This window comes from Pyxicephalus adspersus, chromosome 2 (assembly GCF_032062135.1).
Source record: "Pyxicephalus adspersus chromosome 2, UCB_Pads_2.0, whole genome shotgun sequence".
Classification (NCBI taxonomy): domain Eukaryota; kingdom Metazoa; phylum Chordata; class Amphibia; order Anura; family Pyxicephalidae; genus Pyxicephalus; species Pyxicephalus adspersus.
The window spans coordinates 1,753,324-1,774,810 of NC_092859.1; the positions used below are offsets into that span (position 1 = coordinate 1,753,324).

General features: G+C 41.9%; 2 protein-coding genes and 1 long non-coding RNA gene across 5 annotated transcripts in view; 2 read left to right on the forward strand and 1 right to left on the reverse strand.

The window, feature by feature from the left end:
* Positions 1 to 15,378, forward strand: part of GIGYF1 (GRB10 interacting GYF protein 1) — a 27,958-nt gene extending 12,580 nt beyond the window's left edge. Inside the window, exons 6-25 of one of the 2 annotated variants that reach the window (XM_072399237.1) lie at positions 1,181 to 1,289; positions 1,790 to 1,830; positions 2,493 to 2,666; positions 2,745 to 2,962; positions 4,227 to 4,344; positions 5,559 to 5,750; positions 5,832 to 5,965; positions 6,358 to 6,508; positions 6,608 to 6,774; positions 7,701 to 7,792; positions 8,282 to 8,377; positions 9,035 to 9,135; positions 9,325 to 9,407; positions 10,300 to 10,431; positions 10,519 to 10,692; positions 11,252 to 11,415; positions 11,572 to 11,720; positions 11,811 to 11,965; positions 12,997 to 13,129; positions 13,612 to 15,378. In XM_072399237.1, coding sequence (XP_072255338.1) covers positions 1,181 to 1,289; positions 1,790 to 1,830; positions 2,493 to 2,666; positions 2,745 to 2,962; positions 4,227 to 4,344; positions 5,559 to 5,750; positions 5,832 to 5,965; positions 6,358 to 6,508; positions 6,608 to 6,774; positions 7,701 to 7,792; positions 8,282 to 8,377; positions 9,035 to 9,135; positions 9,325 to 9,407; positions 10,300 to 10,431; positions 10,519 to 10,692; positions 11,252 to 11,415; positions 11,572 to 11,720; positions 11,811 to 11,965; positions 12,997 to 13,129; positions 13,612 to 13,664 — 2,636 coding nt within the window. In that variant the 3' untranslated portion in view covers positions 13,665 to 15,378. The remainder of the gene's footprint in view (positions 1 to 1,180; positions 1,290 to 1,789; positions 1,831 to 2,492; positions 2,667 to 2,744; positions 2,963 to 4,226; positions 4,345 to 5,558; positions 5,751 to 5,831; positions 5,966 to 6,357; positions 6,509 to 6,607; positions 6,775 to 7,700; positions 7,793 to 8,281; positions 8,378 to 9,034; positions 9,136 to 9,324; positions 9,408 to 10,299; positions 10,432 to 10,518; positions 10,693 to 11,251; positions 11,416 to 11,571; positions 11,721 to 11,810; positions 11,966 to 12,996; positions 13,130 to 13,611) is intronic. The other variant, XM_072399238.1, reaches the window with a different exon arrangement.
* Positions 15,379 to 17,092: 1,714 nt separating this feature from the next.
* Positions 17,093 to 18,372, reverse strand: LOC140322679 (uncharacterized). Its single transcript, XR_011919228.1, has 3 exons — positions 18,246 to 18,372; positions 17,770 to 17,844; positions 17,093 to 17,303 (listed from the first exon to the last, which is right to left on the reverse strand). It is a non-coding gene; the product is annotated as an uncharacterized lncRNA (long non-coding RNA).
* A 2,968-nt stretch (positions 18,373 to 21,340) lies between these two features.
* The window catches only part of ACTL6B (actin like 6B), an 11,982-nt gene continuing 11,835 nt past the window's right edge, over positions 21,341 to 21,487 (forward strand). The window contains exon 1 of one of the 2 annotated variants that reach the window (XM_072399239.1): positions 21,341 to 21,442. In XM_072399239.1, coding sequence (XP_072255340.1) covers positions 21,418 to 21,442 — 25 coding nt within the window. In that variant the 5' untranslated portion in view covers positions 21,341 to 21,417. The remainder of the gene's footprint in view (positions 21,443 to 21,487) is intronic. The other variant, XM_072399241.1, reaches the window with a different exon arrangement.

The window sequence follows — 21,487 nt, forward strand, 5'->3', positions numbered from 1 at the left end:
AATCTTTCAGAATCTTTTTTTCTAGATTTTCCTCCTTTAAAATTGGGTGCGTCTTATATTCCGGAGCGTCTTATACGGCAAAAAATACGGTACCTTCAATCCTACAGGAAAGAAAATAAAGGGGTGTTGATACAGGAAGGGAAACTTTATTGGGGGATGGGCAGGATCAGCAAACTTCTACTGTGTTTTACATCTGTTAAATAATTCAAAATTATAATTCAGGTGTTACCATGTGCATTGTGAGAGACAAATAGTCCCCTGCTATTTAAATATGATATTGTAAAGAAAAAACAGCAGCTTATATAACCCAATACAACCAATAGTCACTTGACCTTGTTTCTGTAATTGAGAATGTGAAACCCCTGACTACATACTACCAGGCTTGTTCAGTGCAATGTACAGCATAAAGCTACGTCCTTAGAGTTGAGAGTCCTAGCCAGGAAAAAGGCATGTTGTATCTGAATTACTGCAGCTTCTAATGCACATTGTGAGAAGCCTACAGTAATTCAATTACAGAACCGGAGCCTCTACAACTTCAGGGCTGGAGATCAGCTTTAAGTTTAAGCAGAAAGGGTTCTGCAAGAAATGATCATGGCAGAATCCTCTTACATCATCCAATAGATAAGCTGTTATCATGGAAGCCTTAAGCTACGTACACACGTCAGATTTTTATCGCCCGATAATCGCCATCGGCGAATTATCGCGCGTAAATCTGCCGTGTGTACAGTCGGTGTCGTCCATCGTCCGGACGACCGACCTGCCGGATCCACGGACGATGGACGACAGCCGATCCTAATGAAAGGGAAGGGGAGAGCGCGCAGCAGGGTGCCGCTCCGTCGCTCTCCCCCTCCCCTCTCCATAGAGCATGAACGGTGCTGTATGTACAGCTACGTTCATGCATCGTGCACTCCCTTGTCGTTGGAAAGGATCGTGAAAGATCCTTTCCAACGACAAAAATTGCAAGTGTGTACGCAGCTTTAGTATGGTTTACTTACAGAAATGAATGTGACTGCAGAACAGTTCAGTGCAAAGAAGCCCCAGCTGAAATGTCTTTTAATAAAATATCCTGTTATTTTTTTTTTTTCCCCTACTCGGTCCAAAGCTGCAAAGGTTAACTGGAGGTGACCCTTTTTACCTTGAGTGTACTAACCTTGTTCCACAATGCATGTTTTCTCTGCAGGTCGCGGGCGTGCTGATTCGGGTGTATACCAGCGCACTGTGGATGATGCGGACTCTGGATTTGGACGGGGAGGACGGGAAATTCACCGGAGTCAAAGTTGGGATGACAGGTCAGCACCTCCTGTATTATACAATTAATATGAAATTGCCCCTCTTTGTGGCTCCAAGAGCCTCCAAGCTTGCCGCAAGATTTTGGAGGTGTAGGGTGAGGTCAGGGCTCTGTGCAAAACACTCAGGTTCCTCCAAACTGGTAACCCCCATGTCTTTATAGTGGGGGCTTTGTACTCTGGGGCACAGTCATGGGTGAACAGAAAATTGCCTTCCCCCCCTTCCACAGCACAATTATCTCAAATGGTATTGCATGGATGGACAGAAAAAACTGAAGGCATCCATATACTTTTACAATTGACCCGGGGGGGGGGGGGGGGAGTTAATTAGGATAATAATGGTGAAATAATTGCTAATTGTTTCTCTGAATGTTAGTTACTTTTGTCATTGCATTTTTACCTTTAACTTGCATTCAATTAAAATGGAATTAGGATTGGGATGCCTGTGCAGGTGAATTACAGATTGGTTGTAATAGGCTCTAACTTTGTGTTTCTTATTGCAGAGGGGAGAGAAGATTTGAGAAGCCCATCCGGAGAGAAGCTGGTATGTGGTTGTCCCTTACAGCAGGAACATTTACTAAAAACAATATAAAAAAAAAAAATATTAAGGTCTCATTTTGTCTGTCATCCTTCCCTTCGCCCCGGGCATTATGCATATGTACGAAAAGTTCCTTCTGGCGCATGCCTGAAATTGGGCACGTACAGAAAGAGCAGCCCAAAGCTTCCTGGGATATTTGATTTAGGTGTTGCACTCCCCCTTTTTTTCTTTAAATAAAAAAATGTTGGGGGGGAGGGGGAGAGAAACATTTTACCTTGTATTAAAGGATTTATCTACCCTTAAAATAAAGTAAAATGTTGGTGAGAGTTCCACTAACAAGAATTTTCATTAGACCTCATAAAAACCTGAAGGAGTAATTTTTACCCCCTACTTCTTCTAAAACAAAAAACAAATGTATTCCCCCTTTGATGAATCAAATGCAGTATATGTAACCTAACAAACTGATAGCTGTGTTTTATTTGACTTAATGCAAACTCTATCAGCTAGTTGTATGCATTGCGTATGCTTCAAAGAAATGAATGTGGCAGTACAATGTTTATCTGAACATTTAGTGTGACCTAATTTTCCCATACTTAAGTCAGTAATTATTATAATATTGGAATTATTGCTTTAGGTTGGTTCCAAAAACATTGCTTTTCCTCTTACAGTGCGAGTTGGTTTTGAGGAAACCACTACTACACGGAAAGATTTTGCCCGCTCTGACAGCGATAACTGGCGAACGTTGCGTGATGGTCAGGAGGAAGATGAGGAAGGCAATTGGAGGCTGTCTGTGTCCCGAAGAGATGATCGTTGGAGATCTACCAGTCCTGGAGGGGCCACAGGTCTGTCACACCACCTCCCCATCTTTACTGTTTTGTTTTGTCCAACAACATTTCCCGAATTTTTGATTTTCTTCTTAGAGGGTCCCCGATCTGCCGGATGGAGAGATCACGGTGAGCGTCGCAGAAAGTTTGATTTCGATATGGTGCGGGAAGAAGGCGGTTCATCACAACGTGGAGGGCGAGGTTCGGATAGCACACAGGAGGATGAGAGGGATGGACTTCCTGAGTGGTGTATGGAAGATGAGGATGATGAGATGGGAACCTTTGACTCCTCAGGGGCTTTCTTATCTTTTAAGGTATTGCACGCCAATCTTTTTGAATATTCTCTTAAAGGAAACATGTAATTGATTTCTGTTTTATATTAAGGGAAAACTTAGAGTCTGTGTTAGGGAAGGAAGGGGAAATCTCCCTTGTGTGGTCTCATTTAACCCATTGAACTTAGGTTGGAGTCTTTTCTTCAGCCATCTTCAGTTTGGAATTGTTGAGTTAAAACAACGCAAACAAATAAAACTACTAGGGCCTGATCATGTCTGTAGCTCTTCTTACAACTTCCTTCTCTTCAGGGCATTAATATAGGCTTTTTATCACAATAACAGTCCATTTGAAGACCATTGCTGACAGGTAGAATGTGCAGTTCCCTTTTGTCACAAATCTTGGTCAGCTCCCAAATCTGTAAAGGTACACTGAGCCGCTTGTCCCCGATTCTATGCCATTGTGAGTTGGCATCGACACGGGAGATGTGTTCTCCCGACCTGGCCAATAAATATGATTGAGGACTCTGAACCCATAGTGACTAGGAGATCATAGTGCTGGAGGGGTGGCCCTTTGGGGTCCTTGTGCATACATGCAAATTATGGCAGTACAAAAACTAGGGGCACGTCTCCTGGCTACATTTCTCTAATGTAACCAGGAGACTTCTGGAAACCGATATCGGTGGTGCATTGTTTTGCCACATTTTTCATCTAATGACTTGATGGGAAGCTCTGTGGAAGTCCTGTAAAGAAAAAGTGGTGGGAAGAATGTATAATATATACAATGTATACCGGTAATTTATTCAACTTGAGTTTTGTACTCGCCACGTTCATCCACAAAGTGAATATGCCATGTTGAATTAAGTTCAAGGTTGCACAGGCTGTTAACATTCCCATGGTACAACCCTGGGGGCTGTGAATTTGCCACTTTGTGAGAGGGCAGGGTAAATGTTGCATGCTCTGTGTACCCAGTTGTAGCACATGGGTTGCTTCTCTCCAGGTTGCACCCTCAGTAAGTATTGTCGATCATAACTTTGGCAAGCTTTCATTCTTGTGCTTTACTCTATGCACACATTAAATATTCGTATAATATAAATATTACATTTTGTATTACCTTTTGACTATTATAAATACTACTCTACATCTAAATCCCAGATTCCTACACATGATCCTAAACCAGCACCTGTCATACATGTAATCTTTGTGAATATTGCAGCATACGTTCCAAGAGGTGGATCTACATGATGAGGGGGTTACTTTTGTCGTAATATATAGATGATCATTGATGGAACCTTTACTTCCATTCCAGAAAAACCCCAAAGAGACCATCATGGAGGAGCATGAACTGGACTTCCAGGGGGTGGAAGAAGAAGAAGAAGAGGAGGAGGAGGAGGAAAAGGCAGATAGCACAGGAGACAAGCCTAATGGTGAGCATTCTTCTTACAGTATTTAGCACCAACATATTAGGCAGCTCTGTACAAGGTCCATAGTCATGTCACTAGCTGTCCCTGAAAGGAGCTCACAATCTAATGTCCCTACCATAGTCATATGTCATTAATACAGTCTAAGGTCAATTTTGGAGGGAATCCAATTAACCTAACTGCATGCTTTTGGAATGTGGGAGAAAACCAGAATCTCCCCCAACACGGGGAGAACCTGCAAACTCCACGCAGGTAGTGTCCTGGCTGAGATTTAAACCTGGGACCCAGCACTGCAAAGGCCTGAGTGCTAACTACTGAGCCACTATGTCGCCTTACAAAAATATACATAATGTGTTTTGATTGAAGGGTCACACTTAGAGGGTAAACCAGCTGTTATAATTCAGGTGACCGGTAAATGTTGAAAAGAACCAGTTACAAGTTTAGGCTGTTGTTTTATTGCAGATGATTTTTTTCTGACTTGCAGGCCTAACTTAGCTGCATTGTTTTATATGCTATTTTCTAATATTTAGTAGAGACTGCGTTGCGCTTTAAGTTTTCCTGATAAAGTAGACCCAAACTCAAATTATTACCTTGCATAAAAGCATAGACAACCCTTATTTATAAGTAAAAATATTACCTATGCCACGCATGCCTGAAGGCTCCTGGCTGCTCCTTCTGCACATGCCCCATCTCAGGTATTTTCCTACATGGCGGTGCCTGACACTTCCTTTGCACCGGAGAATTCTAGGACAGCGCGGGACTGGATCAAGGACTTCTCCATTGCGATCGAGGGATCTGTGGAACTGCTTTATGGACTTTATGGTTGGGGGGGGGGGGGAGGTGGCAATAAAGCAGAAACATTGTACAGCATGTAGGAAACAGCCTGTGGTGTGAACAAATAAAAGCTCTGCCTTGTATTTCTGTATAAATCTGTTTACACAAATTGGTAAAATTTAGATCAAGCTTGACCATTTTTGCATGTTTTGTTTATAATCTATATTTATTTCATTTCAATTAATAATGTCAAATGGCTGTGACTATATCTGGAACAGGCAGAACTAAGTGCTCTTTCTAAGCACCGGACTTGTGCTTGTTGAAGCAACAAATGAACTTGCAGCTCCCCCAGAAGAATGAACATTCATTTTGTAATGCTGTGTGTTTATGACCAGGCTTTTTGAGTGGTATGTTGAAATATTGACGTTGATGCTGTGTTCCTTTAGGTGAAGATCCATCCGCCACCTCTGAAGAAATTCTCCAGGGCCCTTCCTCTTCCTCCCCTGATCCAACCAATCATGTATGGGCTTCAGGGGTGTTTGGGGAGGTAGAGAGTGAGCAATGCTCTGAGATTTCCCCAACTTCTGAAGGAGAAAATTCAATTCCCAGCGAACAGATATCACTCCCAGCTGATGATGGTGAGAAGAGGTGCAGTTACCGATGCTGCTTTTTTGACATTTAATGCAATATTTTAATTGGTTGGCCTTTGTCTCCCTCAGGCGCAGACTCTGGACCCTTTGTTTCTTCCCCCCTGTCCTCTCTGCCACCCCCATCCTCTAGTCCCCCCATTGCTGCTACTGAATTCTCTGTGGGGGATCCAGAGGAGGACGAAGGCATGAAGCATCTCCAGCAGGTAAGTGATTGTGAATGGCTATAACTTTTTCAAGTTCTTTTCTCTACTCTGGACACCACCTGATGTCATTTATGTGTTCCCAAAATCCTCCTATTTGCTAAATCTTCCTAGCTTACAGCATCTCTAACTCAGCTCGGCCTGGATATAACACCTGACTTCACCATTAGCCTTTTGTAGAAATATCTTATTAAAAAAAAAGATATCTTTAATGTTCCTGCTTGTTGCTCCACTTACCCCTGTGGTGTCTTATCTGCTCCATGTTTACTTCCAGACATTTCTGCTCCTCCCTCTGGGTGCTTCCATAACTCTGTAATTTTCCTGTAAATATCTCTGACAGTTATTTGTCTGTCTTGACTTTTTCTCATGCCTTACCCTGCTCTTTTCTGTTACAGGAAGCAGAGAAGTTGGTGGCTTCTCTGCAGGATTCTTCCCTGGAAGAAGATGGCTTCTCTTCCACCCGCTCTCACAGTGCTGCTGCTTTGCCCCTTAGCCACGAGGCTGCCATGAAATGGTTCTACAAAGACCCCCAAGGGGAAATCCAAGGTAGGTAATTTGATGCCTATAAATATCACTGGATGGAGGTGGTAGTCTCCTTCTTTTTATATGGCACGTCTCTTCTAACTTGCCCATCCCCCCCTACAGGTCCATTCAGTACACAGGAAATGGCTGAGTGGTGCCAAGCTGGGTACTTTACCATGTCACTGTTAGTGAAGAGAGGATGTGACGAAGGCTTCCAGCCCCTGGGCGAGGTCATCAAGATGTGGGGACGGGTCCCCTTCGCTCCTGGGCCCTCCCCGCCACCCTTACTGGTAAGATGCAGTACATACTGGAAAGATAATAACTTTAAATACACCACATTTGGTGTTAAGTACATTGTGACTTTTCTCGAATATTATTTGCTAAGATAACAAGCTACACTCTTGCAATAATTATCGTTACAAAACGAATGACTAACGATTATGCACGATTATTTTGAATCATTGTATTGTGCACAATTCTGTACATGTTGTAACACTATGATCATTTAAATACAATCCACACACTAGATACGACCGTTTAAACGGTGCAAGAAGTGACGTAAAGGAGAAAGTATACTGTAGAACCATCAACGATCGCTGAATGTCCGTACACACAATAGATAGTGATCATCTCTCAATCAGATCCGCCAGGACGGCGACAATCCTCGTTCATCAGCGTTGTGCACTTTTTTGTTAAGGATTATCGGACGATCAGGCGTTAGTCGTTCGTTTCCAACGATAATTATTGCAAGTGCGTACACTGCTTTAGACTGGAAAGCAGGAATAGTCAGCTACAAATGTAAAACTTTAACGCCTATTCCAGAGATTTCCGTCATGGTAATCGTTAAACTTTATCTAAAAGCTGACGGAGTTTGTATACATAGGACATATGTGATGCTGAGCCTCTTGCTGCAGATTTTATTGACATTGTGAGAAGCTCCCAGAGTGCAGTGAAATAAGAGAAAGTCATTTCAGTACAAGAGAGGAGCTAATACAACTTTGCAAGACTAAAGGTAAAGCTGCGGGGCAGATTTATTGGGAATCTGTTGTTATATCACTCCATTGTGGTCAATGTCCAATGTCGGTCATCACCATATTAAACATGTATAGTTTCCTCCTATAATAGAATCCATGAATATGTTGTGATGTGTCTTCTTCAGTCATATTGGTGCTGCCCTTTCTGAGTTTCTGAAATGTTTATATTTTGTTTCATGTAGGGTAACATTGATCAGCAGTGCCTGAAGAAACAGCAAGAGCTGGCCCTCTATCAACAGCTGCAACATCAGTATCTGCTGCAACTACTTGGCAGGTGATGTATCGAATCCAACAATAATCCAAATACTCTAAATGGGCGAGAGATGCTGGCTAGAGCATCTCTCGCCCATTTTAGAGTGATGTACATTTGAACTTTCTTTGTGTTGGTTTATGTACGGCAAAGCGACAGGTTGACTTAAATGCTTGCTCTCTGGACTGCCGTATTAGGCTTTCCATCATTACTGCACAGAGTTGGGAAAAAGAAGACAAATGTAAGTAGAATACACGTTCTGGGGACTCGTTCTGGCCCATCATCAAATGGCAGAATTTTCACATGACAGGAACGGAAGTTATTTTCTTCATTTCTCGTACCAGGTGTTTTCTTCAGTTGGTTGCTTAAGTAAGAGAAGATGCACTTCCTTTTTTTCCTCAGTTTCCTTATTTGCCTCCCCTGTTCTCACTCCTTGTTCTCAGTCCTTGTGAACTGACCTCTGATATGGTCAATGTTGCTATATGATCACACTCTTGTGTTTCTTTCTTACAGACAGCAGTACTCCCAGCAGAAATCCGGAGATCTGACTCCGCAGCAACAGCAGCAATTGACACTGTTCCTCCAGCAACTGAATCCTTCAAAGTCCAGGTACCCAGACTTTCCAGCAAGACATTGGGGGAGATGGTGATGGGTTGGAAACAGAGGTGGTATAGCTATAGCTTTTTTTTTTTTTTTTACTATAGAGTTTGAGGGAAACCCCTTATTTTGTGTAGCGCATACAAAATGACATTTTGTTGGTCTTTTTATACATCATTTTCGAGGCTGGATTGCAAACTAGCCAACCAAATCAGCGACATTCTGCAGTGTTTCTGCCACTGACAACAGCTGACTGCCTCTGTTGGTGATCTTTTTGAAGCCAGCAACATATTCACAAATTTGATCTTTAGATGCCACATATAATTTCCTATTGGTGGACTAATTGTGTTTAAGTCAACAAAATTACTTTTTACTATTCTCCGTTCGCTAATATACAAGCCATCTTTAGGCATTTGATGCTCCTGTTCACGGAGCGCTTGGCAAAACCTAAAGGTTTCGAAATTTTTTTTCCTGAATCATTGTAAATGCCCAGGCTTATTAAATGCAGGGAAATTTCAGTCGGCAGTGGGTGAATATTTTGATAAAACTAGGGAACAGCCTGGAGGTAGATCATAAATCTTGGTAGAAGGTACAAATGTGTGCTTATGTGGAGCAAATAGAAATTATTTTGTTTCCATGGGTATTTTCATATCCCCCTTTCTTTTGCAGAGGTTCCGATGCTTCCCTCCTTCCCTCTATGAACAGATCTCTCTCTGTGCCAGACACTGGATCCTTATGGGATCTGAATACCTCAAACACACAGACTGCAGGTAGGCATGCTAAAAAAGTTTCAGGCGTAATCTTCTCTGTACAGCAGCATTAAAAAGGAACCTCATGTGACTCTGGGAGGCCAGAGAATGGCAGTTTGTGACATAACATCTACACTTTTCCTTTACGGCATCTTCTCTTATCTGTTGTGTCCTATCACCCATCAAAATGTTTTTGTTTTTTCTTCCAAGGTGCAGACCCCAATCTGTGGGACCTGCCAGTCACACCTGTATCTCAGGGGCCAATATTGGAGCATCTGCAACTGCAACAGAAGGTAACATTACTAATCTGTGCCTGGCATTTAATGAGCCTGTTGTGCTAGGTCTGAGGTACTGTGTAGCATCTCGTGCACCAGCCACCTCCTCACCTGATATGTGAGCTTTACCGTAATAAACCTTGCTTCCACGTTAAAATGTCATCACCCTTTTCATAAGAGATTTAAAAAAATGTTGCCAGTCCCTGAAGTCTAGTCTTGTATCCTCAAATCCAAAGTCTTTGCTTAACTTTATTGTCATCCTGGGTTCTGTACCCAGCTGCCATTTTTGGATGATAACAGCCACCCCCTGCTGGTGCATGAGAGATCCATATCACACACCTATTGCGGCTTGAGGACAGACTACCCATATGTGGGGTGGTGCATCAGCACAGAGGGCTTTTTTAATCTTCACCTGCTCAAAAATTACAAACTTAGGAGAACCTCTTAAAGTAAGGTACGATAAGGAAAGAAAAGACAGGTATGGGGTAGTTAATAGGAGGAAATCAATTTATTAATCCAAGGTCCATGGTAAACAGTGAAAGATTGACATTGGTTTATTTTATGGTGCTTGTGCAGTGTGAATATTACATTTTTCACTTATGCTGTTGCAGCTATTTATTTTATTAGTATTTAGTGCTGCCAGTTAAACTTTGAAATCTTTGGACCTCAGAACCCTTCATTGCCTTTAGGAAATCAAGTCTCTTTAAAAACCCTGATAACCCTGTAGCAATGGACACATTTAGCTCCTAGTTTAATTCTCTGCTTTACCTCTACTGCCTTGCTACTATTACGAAGACACATTTCCACACTTTGAGAAAGGAATAATTGGTATTAGGACCATGGACCTATGGTCGTCCTTCCAGTTACTTTGCATTGCATACTAGGAAATACCACACGATTTCTGTTCTAGTTGCAGGAGCGCAGAGACGCAGAACTCAGGGCTAAGCGTGAGGAGGAGGAAAGGAAGAGGAGGGAAGAGAAGAGGAGACAAGAAGAACAGAAGAGGAGAGACCAGGAGGAGGAGATGTACCGAAGGAAGCAGGTAACTTCTTAGACATTGTCTATTTTCATCTACTATCTGTACTGCTCATCTTGGATACTCATTTCCTGTATCTGGTCCTTTCTTGAGTGCCGCCAGCAACAGGAGCTGCTTCTTAAACTCCTCCAGCAGAGCGGACAGCAAACTCCATCTCCTCAAGTATGGGCAGCTCATAACAAGGGGCTCTCTCTGAAAGCCATGCTGGAGATGCAGGACAGAGAGGGGCAGCTTCTAAAACAAAGAGGACAGACGTCTCGCAATGTGGTGAGAGCTGGGTGATAGCCTAGTGCTGGGGATAGCTGGAAGTATTCGGGGATTGCAGTGAAATTGTTGGTGGTATATTGATTTCCTACTGTAATGGTGAGGTGCCATACTGCAGCCTTAAAAAAAAAAAACAAAACCCAGTCTTTTGAGATCATTATAGCCCAGAAGGAAAAGTTTTTAGTGGAAGTGCAATATTGAGGATTGCTGCACATAATGAAGGATAAGATAATCTGAAGCTCTTTATTCTGAACGATATTTTAGTATCTGGAGGAGCTCTTAAATATTTGTTCTTGTTGACCAAAGTCTACTCTTTTGGAAGCTCCTTACCACCCAAAGCTTTATTTCAAACTATTATTGCAGAGGAATGGACTTTTGGACCAAGTTTCAGCAGTCAAACATTATAGACAGTATTTTTTTTTCCGTGACTGAGAGAATAATAATGTAATTATGTCCAGATAGACTAATAGAATCCACTTTACCATTAAAGGTCCTGGTCCAGCCTGAGATTTTCCACCTCCTATTAACTCCTAGCTATTAACTGGTAAACTTTCTCTTTCAGCATGGAAGCTTGGGGATGCCAGGTGCATCCATGATGCCTTCCCAATGGGGCTCTGACTCAGGCTCTCTATGGGGAGGGCTGGACAAGAGCCCCTGGGAGGAGAGTTTGAAAAGTGGAGCAAGTGCCAGAGGTCTGAGGAACAGCAGGAGCAGCCCATCATTGACGTGAGTCTTCAGCAGTTTTAAATTAGTTCTCGCTCCTTGCCCCTATCCCCGGGGAAAACAGCATTTCCTACAGATAATTTGTAATGCAGCTCAGCTGCTGTGTATAATTATTTTCCTATTAATGATCCTCTATCTGGTGTCTCTCTACTACATCAGTGACTCCTATGCTGTCAGTGCCCGACGCAAGAAGACAGACGAGGAAGAGAAGCTCTTAAAACTCCTTCAGGGAATCAAACCATCAGATGGCTTCACTCAGTGGTGTGAGCAGATGTTACATATGATCAATACATCCAACAATTTGGACGGTAAGCCCTCCATCCAATATCATCTGCGTATCATTTCCTTTTTTTTCACTGTACGTCTGCTTGACATCATTTGATTTCTGTCTTTGACAGTCCCTACGCTGGTGGCCTTTCTGAAGGAGCTGGAGTCTCCGTACGATGTTCACGATTACATCCGCTCCTATCTTGGGGAAACGCTTGAAGCCAAAGAATTTGCTAAACAGTTTCTAGAACGAAGAGCGAAGTACAAAGCAAGCCAGCGGCAGCAGGTAGGCAATTGTTGGAAAGTTTGGTTACTTTGCTAATATACATATTTTGTATTAGCCTAATTTGTGTGTATGTAAATATAATATGTATAATATACTTTCTTATATATAGCAAGCAAAAAGGGGCATTTGGCTCATGATTTTTGAGGCATTTGGATGCTGTGATCTGATATGCCACCCATCAGGCATATTGCTCTAAAATGCACAAAGGGCATGAGCTTTACAGATTACAGAGCTCCGGCTGTTACTCAGCAAGGGGAATGTCGAAGCTTTGCAGAGAGCAAGGGTCATTCTCCGCAGCATGCTGAAGACCAGGCTTCTCTACTCTGTGGCTGTATAAAGAAAACCAACTTCATAGCTGACATGACTATGTACTTTGTGTGGCATATTATGTTGGCACTCTATAAATACAAGATATTATATATACTTTCTAGATTTTCGTCTGAAAATAATTTTTCACGATCGTTTGCAATCACAGTACAACACACGAGTGCTGTACACACAGCATCGGGGAGGATGAGCCAGAGACACCGCACTGTGTCCTCTACCTTTCAGCTTGACAGTGGTCGTCCTCCATTTGTCAAATCTTTAAATGACGCCAAATGACCGCTGTGCACATGCTCTACATTTTTTGGTTGTCACTAGAATAAGAGTAAAGGAAACCTTTTCCAGTGACAAATGTCCAAAAGGCCATTTCCTTTATTTATAATTTGGCTTTAAATGTACCCTAATTCTCACAGGAATATCACGGAACCTTTACACTGTAAGCTTCTGGTCTGTGTAGTGACCAAGAATTTGTATGACTTGCTCTGTCATTCTCCATGGTGTCATTCTGCCGCTTTCCTTCTGACTCCATCATATTGATAAAAATTCGGGCAGCCGGCTCTCACAAACCCCAATCAAAGTGTTAAAAAAAAAAAAAAACACTGCAAACTCTTTCTTGGAGTGTCTGCAGTGCTTTCTGATGGACCTTGTAGAACATTTTATGTATAAATGTTCTATCTCACTAAAGCGATTGTTCTCTCGCTTTGCAGCAAGAAGCTTCCTGGATGGGTCCTTCAATGTTTCCAGCAACCCAAAATTCCAAGCCAGGCAGCGGATACGACGTACAGAGCAACAAGATGAAGAGACGGATGCAAATGTTACACTCTGATCCCAGCATCCTGGGTGGGTACTATGGGGCCCGCATGACTCCTGTAGGCTCTTTAATAAATCTTCCTGTATCATTGAATCATAACGTAGGAATAGGGGCTTTGTAGTAAGAGTCCGAAAAATGGTCAGAACTGATAAAACTTAAGATCATCTTCTGGCTTGTAAAATTGCTGCTTGGAAGGAGGAAATTGGCAAGGGATCTTTCTATAGACAAATGCCTCTGGGGACTACATCTCCCAAGAGTCCTTCCCCTCCACAGAGTTTGGGGAGGCTCTTGGGAGTTAGGGCCACAGCATTGTTGTTTATGAAATCTGAAGAGAGGTTTGGGATAGGTTCGGTCATCCAGCAGTGTGTTGTGTTGTCAGCCAATAGGAATTTATGACTTAGTCCCCACTAGTTGGGTTACGTGGATGAGCTCACTCATTGGTCGTAAACACTCAAGACTTTTCTGGATATTTTATTGTGGTGTGATGTCTCAAATTTTTTTTTTTCTTTAGGTTACTCTCTTCACGGCTCCCCAAATGAGATGGAGGCTATAGATGACTACTGAGGCGTGTCTCTTCCCTCTGACGCCATCTTTTTCTTCACCCGCCGCATTTTACTGCGGTTTTACTGCACTGCAAACTTTATCTCTCCCCTTTTTTGTGAGGGGAGGGCAAAGACTGGGAGAGGAGGGGGTGGATCTTACCCCAGCCAGAGCCAGGGAGTAAAGGGGGGAGCAACACTCTGTTCCCTCCCCCCTGCTCCCCTAAAAACATAATGCACTCATTTTAAAGCACCTTAAACAATGCACTTTACAGAAACTGATCAAAAATATGAATTCCTTGTTTTCTTTAGTTCGTTCATTTTTTTTTTAACTAATAAAATAAAAACAGAAAATCCCAAAAAAGGAGGGGAAAAACTGGATTTATCGACTTTGACTGTTTGCTACTAGTTGAACATCGTGTTTTGGCATTTTTTTTTTTTCCTTCAACTTTTTTTTTTTTTTTAACTTGACAGTTTCTGAACATTTTTCTTTTTTGTTTCTTTTTTGTATCAAAAAGTTAAGTATTCCGACAGCGGATCTCTCTTAAGAAAAATGAAAAAATATTTTGGAAAAAAGTAACAGCCAAAAACACTTTTTTTCTTCAGATATTTTTTTTCCAAAATCTATTTTGTTTAGAAAAAAATATATATCTATAAAAAAAAAAGAAAAAAAAATATATATAAAAAGAAAAAAAAAAATCAGCGCTTTTTGCAAAGTTAAGATGCTCAGCTTTGAGTTCCCTGTTGTCTGGGGGAGGGTCAAGGAGGAGATATCATCCATCAAAACTTGAAGAATGCACTTAGCAATTTGGGGAGGGGGGAAGAAATCTGCATTTTTTTAAAAAATGGTTATGTTTTTGCACAGTAAAAAAAAAAAAATAATTTAAAAAAAAAGTTTTTTGTTACTAAAGTTGCAGAGAAGAAATTCCCTCTAGGATTATATATTTTCTTTGTGTGTTCCCCCCTCTCCATTATAAAGGATGCACTTGCTTCTCTTAATATAAGCGGCCTTTGGCCCTAAAATTTAATCCCATGAAGGATTGTGTTCTGGAGTTGAATTTCTTGAGCATTATCGAGTGCCAGGACTTGTGGGCATTCAGCCATCTTACCACATTGGATTCTTATTCCTGTCAGTTTCGGGCCTTTCAGTCAGTGTTCATTATTACGGAGGTTTGCACCCTGCCTTCATGTTTTTGTGTTTTTTTTTTTCTTTTTTGGGACATGGTACCTGCTCTTATTTAACCCTGTTTTCTTGGAAGTGTAAAATAGGGTTTTTTGTTTCCTTTTTTCCCCTTTCCCCCCCGGTTAATGTTTTTACTCTGATTTTGTTTACAAGCGTCCTTAGGTGGACAGGTGGTTAGAGAATGGAAAAGTAGATCCGTTGGACTTTACTACAAGGAGGAGAAACCAGATATGGTCAAGTGTCTGGAATACAAACAATATGGAGTGACTGTGAGGCTGTGTATGGTGCAGTTGCCTTAAATGTTGACACCTCAGCTCCACATCGCCCACGCGTTATCCTCTTGCAAAAGACAGTTTGGGACCAGCGCTGTGAGCCCACTCTTTGACGGCTTCCTCTACATGAGAGACTGGAGGGGTGAATCGCCTTTCAAAATGGCTGCAGTCCCGTTAAATAAACTTATGGGAGTTACCACCTCCTGAAAAAAAGGGGTGTTTTTTTTTGGATTGTGAAGAGATTCTCATCGGACAAGGACCACCCATTAAAAAAAAAAAAAAAAGGGCGTTTACCGCTCTGAGTATGGTATAGTGTTTTAAGGCAGTCCAGGTATCCGGTGAGTGGCAAAGGTCTGCCTGTCGGAGTGGACACAGGGTCTGCTCTGGATTTTGTGGAACTATACCCTGTACATAGAACTGCAATGGGGAATACAAAAATACTAATTTGCCTAAAACAAGAGACGCTTAAGTTGTTGACGTGGATATCACATGTATCTTCACCAAGAGAATGTATTAGGGCGGAGGCTGGCATCCAGCTCCCATGTTGCCCCATCATGCCTCAATGCTGTCTAGTGCTGAGGAAGTGTATATAGTTGGTGCCCTTGTTTGGGAGTGATTACAGTGATGGTGTTGCTCACTGTATGTAAATAGTTGGGGTGGGGGGATGGAGGGGAGGGTTGGTTTAATTCTTATGGCTTACATGTATATTGTGCTGAATGTATAAGGTGTACATATAACATGTATCTATACATGTGTGCAGGATATTCCCACTAATAATAATAATAATACAACCCCATACTGATTCACTCTGGACTGTGAAGGGGTGCAGTCGTTGCCCATTGCAGTCCCCTTTTTTGGGTTGGCTCATAACTCCCCAACCTATTGTGACTGATAACCCCTGCCTACCCCTATCCTGCACATGTGTATACATAAAATGCAGATATGTTTATATCCCAAGCAGCTATACATATGAACATATCTGTATACATGTCCTGCACCATGTCTGTATTATGAGCAAAAAAAAAAAAACAGCCTCACCAGGCATTGCCTGTAATACAGACAGCCCTGTGCATAGAGCGGTGTATGTATCCTCACATACATACACCATCACGCTATGTTTTGCCTGATAAATCCTTCAGTTTTCTCTTATCTGTGATATTTTGCCTTATTTTCAGTATTAAAAGGTTGAAGTGAACACAGTTTGTTTTACCTGCGCAAAAAAAAAAACAATGTCCATCACCCACAAGGCATTCTCTTGTCTTCTGTGTGTTCTAATAAAACTTAACACATCTTGACCGAAATGCGAGTGAATATCACGTTTTGGGTTTCATTGAACATAAAAATTGTGTTGCACAGATGTAATGTGGAAATCTTCACTTGGTCCAGAAGAATGGCAGCTTCTGGGCCCGGTATCTGATTGTACAGCACCATGGCTTATCTGCATTTCCCCCGTAATGGTTCTGAGGCCTGATTATATCTATCCGGGCCCTGCATAGAATAGGAGGGGTTCACCTGTACCTCCGTACTAATAAAGTTGTATTTGTGGCCTCTGCTGGCCCTGCCTGTCCTGGTATCCCAATAGGCCAGGATTTATTATCACTTAAGAAATACAACTTTTCTGGCTTCTCTTGAGATTACATTGAAGGCTTTGGATTTTGTAGACACATTTATAATATAGAAAGTGATCTCATGGTCTCCCCCCCAGTAAGCAGGCATCTTTTCCGGCCCATTTGTGTTTGATCTTGGCGTGTTTTCTATTAACATCAGTGGATTTATGTGAATGATTCACTGTTTCTGTGTGTAGAAAGCTGACATGTCATGATAGATTAACATGCAGCTCTAAGCATTCTTCAACATGCTTTTCCATTGATTTCATGGGAAGGAATGCAAAAATGTGAATCAGTCGGTTCAAAAATCCTACATCACTTAATAAAACCAACCAGCCATTTGTATGATTTCTATTGAATAATTTTATGTTATTTGAGACCAAAGGCCGGGATTATGAGATGGGTCATAGCTGGGATCTTCTCGGGTAGTTTTCAAAGTCTTGGTGCAGCTTTGGCCCTGTACAGGTTTACAATACAGAGGTCCAGTAACAAAAGAACCACAGCAGTGCTGTACTGCGGCCTTCAATACACCCTCCAATGGGATGAGGATCGGGCCAGTCCCTTCTCTCTCCATTGGTCCTGAAGAAGTCCTGTTGGGTAACCTGAATACAAGTTTAGAAAAGAAGCTTCAACTAATTTTTTTGTAAACATTATGAGAAACTTTACCTTCAAACACCCCCACTCTGGTCACAAAGAGCATCTTTGTACATCAATGCCCCTTCCTTCTGAAAATCTGAAATTCTAAATCTACTATTAAGCTGCAAACTTGCTGCACAGCACTGGCTCAAATACTGGATCCAGGTTTCAGCCAGGAGCGTGTTGTTTTTATTTTTTTTTTATAAGTAGAGGGCAGAAGTTGCACCTCTTGGGGTAGGTGGGGTAATATATAGAGATCATTTTTATTTCCACATAAAACAACTCGACTGACCTATGAAAATGACTCCTCTACTGCTTTCACTGCCCAATCACAAACTTGGGGAGGGGCAAGACCTCTAAGTTTTACTAAACTGCGGAAGAGTTGTCGAGAGTTCTGAAGAACAAGTATGCAGGTCAGCACATTTAACTTACAATTGGTTGCAGATCTGTGAGTTTAAATGTACTAAAGCCAGGGTGACACAGGAAGAGCCGGATGCCTAGCATTTCCTGAAATAGATAAGGAAAGGATAGAAAAATTAGCGGTTCTTTATGACAAACTTGATAAAATCCTTTATTTAATTTGTATAAAATAATCCTACAAACATAAGAGTATACATAAATCATGTAAACACAATAAGGGAAAATCTGTGTTTACTGTACATATTATAAAATCACTTAGCCATGCATAGTATTGATGTGTTTTAGAAAGGATGTTCATCCAACACTAGATTAGTAGGTCAGAATAATTAGTAGTATTATTACGGTCTATTCCCACGCGTTTCAACCTAATGGGCTTCCTCAGGGGCCAACGAGACTCTACAATTCAATAGATCATGGTAAATACACAAACTATAAACCATGAATAGAAATACATAATGTTAGATTCTTATTCGCAAGCAGTAACTCACTTGTAAATATTGACCCGGTAGATAATAATAATGATGGGATGAAGGATCAGAGGCTGAACTCACATCAAGGGCCAGAGTTTTAGATAGCAGGTAAGTAGGTTGGATAAGCTCTATAATGGATAGAAACCACTACAATTAATATTATAAACTGACATTGTCAAAATAGTTAAACTTACTTGGACGGTGCAATGGTTAGTGTAACTTATTGAATGATCATTTCTTAGGTCAAAATCATAGGGATTGGGGATATTCTATGAGAAAGTAAATTTTTCAATGATAGAAATAAGGTGTTATCAGAAAATAAGAATGCAATATATTAGTTGTCCACAAGATGGCATACCTGAGATGTTCTATATGGAACCCTAATGGAACTTTATTGGTGAAAGATCTCTGTATCCTTGGTAGGGGTAATTCTATAAATAAATAAGTACACCATAAGATATTTATAGCTATATATATATATAGATGTACTCCTTGGGGTACATAAACGTACCCCAGCTTGTATACATATAGTGAGCGATGTTCTTAAGAGAGTAATATTTTGATGATGTACTTATTCGATAACTGAGGAGTGCAGGAGTAAGAAATTATTCCAGTACTGCAAAGGGGGAAATAGTAAAACAATTGATTACATATAACCCATAGCTAAAACGCTTTACGATGATACTTTGAGTGCCAGTAGACTTGCTGTTGTACTGGTGTAGAGAAGATAACAGCAGGAGGAGCTGGTGGCAGCCGTCCAAAAAAGGACTGGCGCCATCTAAAGCTGCGTGAGAGCCTCCTGGGGTGTCAATAAAGTTGTGTGAAGTTTAAAATTCCAGTGTGCATGCAAACTCGGAGACAAATACAGTTTGATGCTAAGGACTTCCACCCTTAGACAGGAGGCAATGGTCCATCATTCTTGGTAGTAGTCCCGCCTAATGCTGGGCGGGACTACTACCATCACTAAATTCTACCACTGCAGGGCAGATATAAGGTGACCTTCCCCTTATTCTAGAAGCTTACTGCCCGGGGGTGACAACTCTGTGTTCACTGTGCTGTATTATGGTAGGGCTACACAGCACTATTTTACTGGTATAACTGGTGGTGGGGGGGTGCTTTGGGACAATTTAACCAATAATCGCACTAAAAGAACAGATATCAGCTCATTAGATTTCTGGTTGGGTGTATTTTGCACAGATGTAGCAAAACACTTTCTTTTTTAACATTTTTTAGTTTCATTTTTGCATTTTCCTATTATAACAATATAAAAAAAGTATGGAAAAAAAGATATAACATAGACATAAAACAAGGGTAGTAGTGCACAATCCTCAAGAGTATAACAACACTTTCAATGCTACACCTAACAGCCCAAAAACAGCAAGAAAAAGAAAAAATGCATCTGCAAGTGTGATCAGTGTGACAACGGCCACAAATGGTCAGTGGCTGGACAGTGTGTAAGCAGCTTGGTAAGGCTCCAAGGTAAATGGGAGAAACAAGGCCGTGTTATCTTCCACTAAAAATTTGGAGATACATTTTGAGAGAACGGCCACAAATTTTGGCTGGACATCATGGAGTATGTACTTAAAAACAAGTCCTATAGGGATTCCCATCGCAGATCTAAGCCTCCAGAGAAACAACCTGAAACAACAATGTTTACAGGAGACATGGTCCATGGCTCTGGTGGGTGAACCCCCCCAGGCAAGGTCCTTCTCCTGACCCCTCTGGAGGGTGCACTGGCCAAAGTCACGTACCAACAAAATTTTCTCATGGACCACAGGTTGGTCCCATTCCTACAGAGGGAGAAGAGATTTGTTAATGTAAGCAGCAATAAAAACAGTGAGCGACAATGCAGATTTTATTTTGTAATAAATATAAGTACAGCTACAAATAACTGTTCGGTGACTGGACTGCATGTAGGCATCTTGTTTTGTCTGCAATATCAGAAGGGAAGACAATGAACGTTATATCTGAATAAAATGAGATAATATTACCAGAGAGACAATAGCCACAAATATTAGACAGTGACTGGACAGCATGTAAGCAGATAGGTAAAGCTGCAATATAAGTGGGAAAGCCGGGACAGGTTCAATGCTGAAATAAACATAGTGTAATATTGGAGAGACAAGACCCACATATATTTTTGATGGAGAGTCAAAATTTGAAACACTCACAGGAAGTCTTTCACCTTTGGGATATACTTGTGCCTGGGAAGACCACTGTGTGACCTGGTATATCTATCCAGACAGGCATCATCTCTGACCTAGAAGTGAGGCTATGATTGGCCGGAAGTGTAGCCTGGAAGTGACCTGTGGACAATGGGTTCTGTTCGCCATTTTGGTTCTGGTACTTGTTGGTTGGGCTTAGTACCAAGGATGGCCTAATCAAGAGGTCACTGGAGCCCCAACCTTCACCCTTCTCCGCCCCATAAAGATGTAGGCAGTAGGCAAGGGGATAAGGGCCTGTCTTCCTCTTCTTGGAGGAACCACTAGAGGGGGCACATCACTAATCCCAACCTGGTTGGCTTTTCAAAAAGTAACAGAATTCATTGATGCCATCATCCAATACATAGGGGTGACACTGATCAGGGTGGGAAGGCTATCAGGGTTGGCCGAGTATGACCACCAGAAGAGGTCAACTATCCTTCTGGCCCGACCATGTATCACAAGGAAGCTAGCACACTGCTGCACCACTCGGAACAGGAGTATACCAAAAATAAAGCAACAAAAAAGGCTGCAGAGGAGCCGGCACAGAAAACAATGGTGAATTATGCCCCCCCCCCATGCCCCTGGTATATAACCCGACTCAAGTGTAAAAGTCAAGCAGTGATTTATTATTACTTGTATATTGTCCTGTGGAGTTCATATAAAAGCATTGTGCCCCTCTAAGTCCAGACCATGTACTTTTTGATTCAAGCCCCATGGTTATCCCCAGCCACAGATGCTCGGTATTGTCATATGGTGCAGTGTGATCATTGTAGGTGCGCGGCTCCTTTAAGAAAGCGCTCTGGATCTGTATTTCTTGTATCAGGCGACAGACAGCCTGGGTAGAGTGACGTCCCCAGCAGCCAATCAGAGCCTGCTGTCTGGGAATGCTCTGCTGCTATTGGTAGGTGCTGTAGAAATGGCCAGATGGTCTCTGGTTCTGGGGATCAGATGCGGCCAGGTTGGGGGTCTTCAGGTGTCTCTGCAGGATGAGTGGAGGGGTCTATGGGGGAGGTGAGCACTGCACACACTGCATGATATACACAACACACACTGCAC